General features: G+C 40.0%; 1 protein-coding gene across 1 annotated transcript; it reads left to right on the top strand.

The window, feature by feature from the left end:
- The first annotated feature begins 202 nt into the window (after positions 1–202).
- Positions 203–2,790, top strand: LOC126427930 (uncharacterized). Its single transcript, XM_050089824.1, has 2 exons — positions 203–380; positions 1,889–2,790. The coding sequence occupies exons 1-2, from the start codon at positions 203–205 to the stop codon at positions 2,788–2,790; spliced, it is 1,080 nt and encodes a 359-aa protein (XP_049945781.1).
- The last annotated feature ends 2,949 nt before the right edge of the window (positions 2,791–5,739 follow it).

Here is a 5,739-nt window from a genome sequence, read left to right as displayed (position 1 = left end):
ATGCCGCTGCCGTGCCGTGCTGCAGCCGTGTCTTGCCACTACAACAGACGGTCGCCGTACGGCAAGTTCGACAACAGTGGCCTACGTGACTAAGTGCATGCTTTCACACTGGACGGTTTTGAGCCGTACGGCGTCGACTAGTTCGTTGTAGTGTCGTTTTATTCATTTGTGTTTATTCTTGTTTACTGAAAAGTGTAGAAGAATGGATGAAATTGATACTGAACTTTTGATAACCTTGGTGGAAGTAAGACCTGTTCTGTGGGACAAAACTCTAGATGCGTATAGAGATCGTATTGCTACAAAGAATGCTTGGCGGGAAGTTTGCGTAGCACTGAAGCAAGATTTTGATGAGATGGAAGACAAAGATAAAAATGCGTTTGGTAAGTATTTATTTAATATATTAATATTACATTTAATACGTTTTAAACAGTTTTTATTTAACGTTATAAATTTTATTCTAAAAGTAAATCGTTTGTTTATAAGTAAATTACTGCTACCAGTCACGTTTTTTTTGTTTTGTTTATATTTTGCACGACGCGTTTCGGGAAATAATTCCCATCCTTAAGTGCGTTTTTCTCTAAGTTTTCATCATGTGTGGTGTCTTTTTATGTGTCAGGTCTTGCATTCTGTTTTCTTTACTGTAATTTATAAGAGAAACACGCACAAGACCTCACAAATAAAAAAACACTACACATAATGAAAACTTAGAGAAAAAAACGCACTTGAAGATCGGAATTATTTCCCGAAACGCGTCGTACAAAATATAAACAAAACGATTAAAAACGTGAGTGGTAGCAGTAATTTATTTATAAAGAAAACTATTTACTATACAGTCGCAGGCTTTCACAAACAATCTACAAAAAGGAAAAGGCTTGTTAATTTATATCTTTGACATCTGCCATGACACGCTTCCAGCATTTGTCATAAAATATTTACAAAGAGTGTTCCTTATGGCGTTGGCTGTCAGTCCTCCTCTTATGTTGGCATCTTGGGCTAAGTCTTCCAAACCAGTGAAGGATGTGGTGTCTTCAATTATAAATCCATCTCTCTGACGTACAAAATTGTGTAAAACAATGCAAGCTTTAACCATTTTTACTGCAAAATCTGGATGAACATTTAAAGGTCGGTGAAACAACCGCCACTTATTGGTGAGGATGCCAAAAGCACATTCCACATACCTCCTTGCTCTGCACAAACGGTAATTAAATACACGTTTCTCAACTGTCAAGTTTGTTCCCCCAAAAGGCCGGAGCAAATGCGTGTGTAGGCCAAATGCTGCGTCTCCCACGAAGAAGTAGGGTACTTTTGGACCTTCCGTACCAGGCAGACATTGGACGTCTGGAAATTCCAGGGAATTACTTTCTATTGACTTCCATAAACTGGACCGTCTGAACACTGAAGAGTCACAGTCTTTGCCATAACTTCCTACGTCGACATAAATGAACCTGTAGTTGGAATCCGCTACAGCCATCAGAACCACAGAAAAGTATTCTTTGTAATTGAAGTACATTGATCCGCTATTAAATGGGGCAGTAAGACGGATATGTTTTCCATCCACCGCTCCTAAGCAGTGGGGGAAATTAGCAGTACGTTCAAATCCAGCCGCTATTGATTCCCATACCTCTTTGGTCGGTCTTTGTATACATTCTTCCCGCAGTGATGACCAAATTGCTGTGCATACATCATTAACCACTTTACTTGCTGTAGAAATCCCAATTCTGTACTGGAAATGTAAGTCAGTGAAGGAACAACCGCTTGCCAGATACCTGAACAAAACGAAAAAAAATCAGTGACATTTAGTTTGCAGTGGACATTTTTTGTTACAGTTTTGCTTTTTTCTATACAAAATTAAAATGTTTTCATACAGTTTTGTTTTCTTTTGATGTAGGTATAGAAGTAATACGGAGGTGGACCAATCTACGAGACTCCTTTGTGAAGTCAAACATAAAAATTCAAGCTGCGAAAAAAAGTGGCTCAGCAGCAAAGAAAATGAAAAAGTATGTATATTCTGATCAGCTGCAGTTTCTAAAAAAGCTGTATGATGCTCGAGAGACGGAGGACAGTTTTCAATCGGAACGCACCGCCAGACTGGAAGAAGATATAGAAACGCAGGGCTCCGTCGAAAATACTGAGAATGTTTCTGGGCCATTTGATACAGCACCCACACAACAAACATCCAAAAGCGAGTGCCATACAAACAGAAAACATAGAAAACCTGATGCAATCGAAATGAAAATATTACGAGCTCTGGAAGAAGACAAACCTTGCAGCAAAATGTCATTTTTACTTAGTCTGAAGCCTCATCTGGAAAAATTTGATGAACAGGATTATCTTCAGTTTCAGATGGGAGTCCTCAAAGTTATAGAAAATATATATGAAAGGAGAAATATATTGACAGCTCAACCTCCTCCATTTACCCATTACACACCTCCCATGCCCTATAATAATAGATTTCAAGCTTATTCTTATTCACCTATGGAAAATGCTGCTCCAATATCCTCTTACCATACGCATCAGATTCGTCCTCCTCCAGCTGCACCAAACCCAACTACTTTTCTCGAACAACCATTACAGACTTCTCAAGGTCGCAGTTCTTATCAACGAATTAATAAAGTGCCACCACCATACCCTTCGCCTTCCACAAGTAGCCATGAAGGCCCACCATCAACAACGCAGTTCTACAACGTTTTTGCAGAGAGCCTGTCGCCACAAAGTGACAGTACAGTCAGTCCTGCTACAAACTCTTTGGTTTCAACTGCTGATATTGATATTGACTTTTCTACTTCATAATCTGAGCGTAATAAAAATGTAAAACACAAATAAATAAGTAAATAAACAGAACTAGTTTTTATGTATTAAATTACCTTAACGTGATAGCCAGCATTTGAACAGGTTGGATGCAATTGCGGAATTGTGTGTTTTGTCGTTGTAACACATCCTTTAGTTTTCTATGTAATTCGTCAAACGAGGTAATAGACATTCGGAAATAGTTAAAGAATTTATTTCCGTCGTTCCTCAAATCTTCAAAGAGTGTATAAAATAAACCCACTTCGTCTCTTCTCTGGTTAATGGGGTGTACCCACAAAAGACGACCTTTTCTTTTGCGGCGACGATGAAGCAACCACAAAGCAACAACTCGTTTACGGTTCATCTTGATACACACATTAAGCAAACTGAATAGACACCAACAACTGGTCACGTCAAAAAGCCGTGTAATGTGAAAGCAACACAGGCACGGCTAAAACTCGTACGGCTTTTTGCCGTACGGTCAAAACCGTATAGTGTGAAAGCGGCGTAACGGACTTCCATTCCACATTTCTGACTGCGCCCACCGCAAGGATGTTGTACCTCGGCTTGAATCTCATCTTAAATAACGTTGCTCCTTCGTATGATATCTTTCGCGGTTGTCCTTTTGTGCGTATACCGAATTATGCCTTCTGCGGCAGATGTAATGACTATGAAAAATTGTACTAAACCCGATACAACATTGAATGCAATGTTTTGAACGCTCATGCTCAGTGGACGATTTAAAATATGAATTATACTCTCGTGTACAGTGTTTGAGAAGACTGAAACAATATTTTCTTTTTGTCCGGTAACTGAAAAAAACTGGCAAGGTGGAAGAGGTTTTGTTTGAAAATGATAACAAAAGTTAGGGAATAATGCTTTGTTGAAACGAAGATTAGCAGGAAGGAAATTCAATGGCCATGTTGTAAAAATTAAACAGTCGTGCAGGAGACTGCTGAAAAATGTTATATCGCTAGGCTTTAATGGATCGTACTGCTTCTGAGATCTTGTGACTGATGGAAAGAAGATGTAAGACATCTTTGTCACTTGTGGATCGATTCTGTTTAGTATGCATCTTCGTGTCAAGTTGCCAGAATCACACGCGTATTTACAACTACTACATTTCTGTTTCCGTATGCGTATATCATGCGGAATGCTGATGGCGTGAAGTTCAAAAAGCGTATTTGATAATGCAGTAACGGACCCACATAAGGCACGCTGTCTTTTGAGATGAAACCGAAATGGAGCTTTACACTTAGCTAGGTGGAATAAACGTTATGTCCACTAAACGATCGCATTACACTATTATGAGCCGGCCGGAGTGGCCGAGCGGTTCTAGGCGCCACAGTCTGGAGCCGCGCAACCGCTACGGTCGCAAGTTCGAATCCTGCCTCGGGCATGGATGTGTGTGATGTCCTTAGGTTAGTTAAGTTTAAGTAGTTCTAAGTTCTATGGGACTGATGACCTCAGATGTTAAGTCCCATAGTGCTCAGAGCCATTTGAACCATTTACACTATTACGGAGCCAACACAGTGATTTATAAAGAGTATAAGTTTTAAGTTGACGAACCAGAATAACTCGAAAAATAAGCTTCACACGAAAACATGTGTAGAATCCAAAGATGATTATTTTCGAGGGGGACGTCTGCTGGTGCTAAAATTAGCCCGCCACCCAGTTCCGAGGGGGTGGGGCGGGAGGCAACTTTAAAATTTCAAATTTTTTATTACGAAATCAGATTCTACATAAAAACTACGTGTATTTCATCTTAAACATTTGTTTTGATTCTTGGTAGTTGGCGCTGTTTTGGTCAACATCTGCAAAACTCTAATTCTTCTTTCTCAAACCCCACACTATGGGGAGGGAGGAAGAGTTTTAGTTTTAGCGAATAAAATTTTTCTAAGTAATAAGTATTTTTTATTTATCCATAACCATTTTCCACGCAAAAATGAGAACATAGATTTTCTTGAATTACAGCGCCAACCACCAAGAATCAAAACAAATGTTTAAGACAAAATGTACATAGTTTTTAATGTAGAATATGATTCTGCAATAAAAAATGGATGTTCCCATTTGAAGCTTCAAAGTTGCCTCCCGCCCAACCCCCAGGGCTCTGGGATGGCCGTCTAATTGTAGATGTCCCCCTCGAAAATAATCAGCTTTGGATTCTACACATTCTTTCGTGTGAAGCTTATTTTTCGAGCTATTCTGGTTTGTCAGCTTAAAATTTACACCCTGTGTATTCCAAATATTTCATAACACCGCCTAGAGGAAAATTCTGCTATATTTTCAATGAGCTGTTTCAACTATTGTATTTTAGACGATCTTCAGAACCAAGAACTCCTCATCTTAAATTTTGCGATGAGTAGGCGATGAGCTGCAGGTGCTGCGACGAGTTCATAGCTCTGAAGTACACGTCTAGCAACTGCTTATCGAAAATAAATACGCTGCCTGACACAAAAAATTAAACACACCGAACCGGTGGAAGAAACGAAATCAAACTTCACAGGTTTAGAGAGTATGTGATGCTACTTCGGTGATTACAAATTCGACTGGGACTTACAAATAAACTGCCAGTATGAGCCTGATAATTAGTATGACGTTGCATCCTGGATACGTGCACGGATTCGGTTGCGAAGGGTTCCATAGAGACGTTGTATCCTCTTCTAACGTAAACTGATCCACGACTGTTGTAACTGGTCCTTCACATCCTGGACACTGGCATTGGGACGAAGTTGACTTCCGAAATGGTCCCAAAGACGTTCAGTCAGAGACAGATTTTGGGATCTCGCTGGCCACTGGAGTACCTGAAGATCACGCTGACAGTTCATAGACACACATCGTATATCTGGACGAGCATTGTCCTCTTGAAAAATGACGCCGCGATACTGTTGCATGAGAGGTAACACATGAGAAGGCAGGATGTCTGTGGCGTGCCATTGTGACATCAGAGTT

The sequence above is a fragment of the Schistocerca serialis genome, chromosome 12, assembly GCF_023864345.2.
Source record: "Schistocerca serialis cubense isolate TAMUIC-IGC-003099 chromosome 12, iqSchSeri2.2, whole genome shotgun sequence".
NCBI classification, from domain to species: Eukaryota; Metazoa; Arthropoda; class Insecta; order Orthoptera; family Acrididae; genus Schistocerca; species Schistocerca serialis.
The sequence above is the reverse complement of the archived record's forward strand: the minus strand, read 5'-3'. Positions and strand labels throughout refer to the sequence as shown.

What these genes read in the sequence shown, in the direction of transcription:
- LOC126427930 (XM_050089824.1), top strand. Translation starts at nt 203, where the DNA reads ATGGATGAAATTGATACTGAACTTTTGATAACCTTGGTGGAAGTAAGA. An exon ending in CAAAGATAAAAATGCGTTTG is followed by an intron (nt 381 to 1,888) that starts GTAAGTATTTAT and finishes CTTTTGATGTAG; the next exon opens with GTATAGAAGTAATACGGAGG.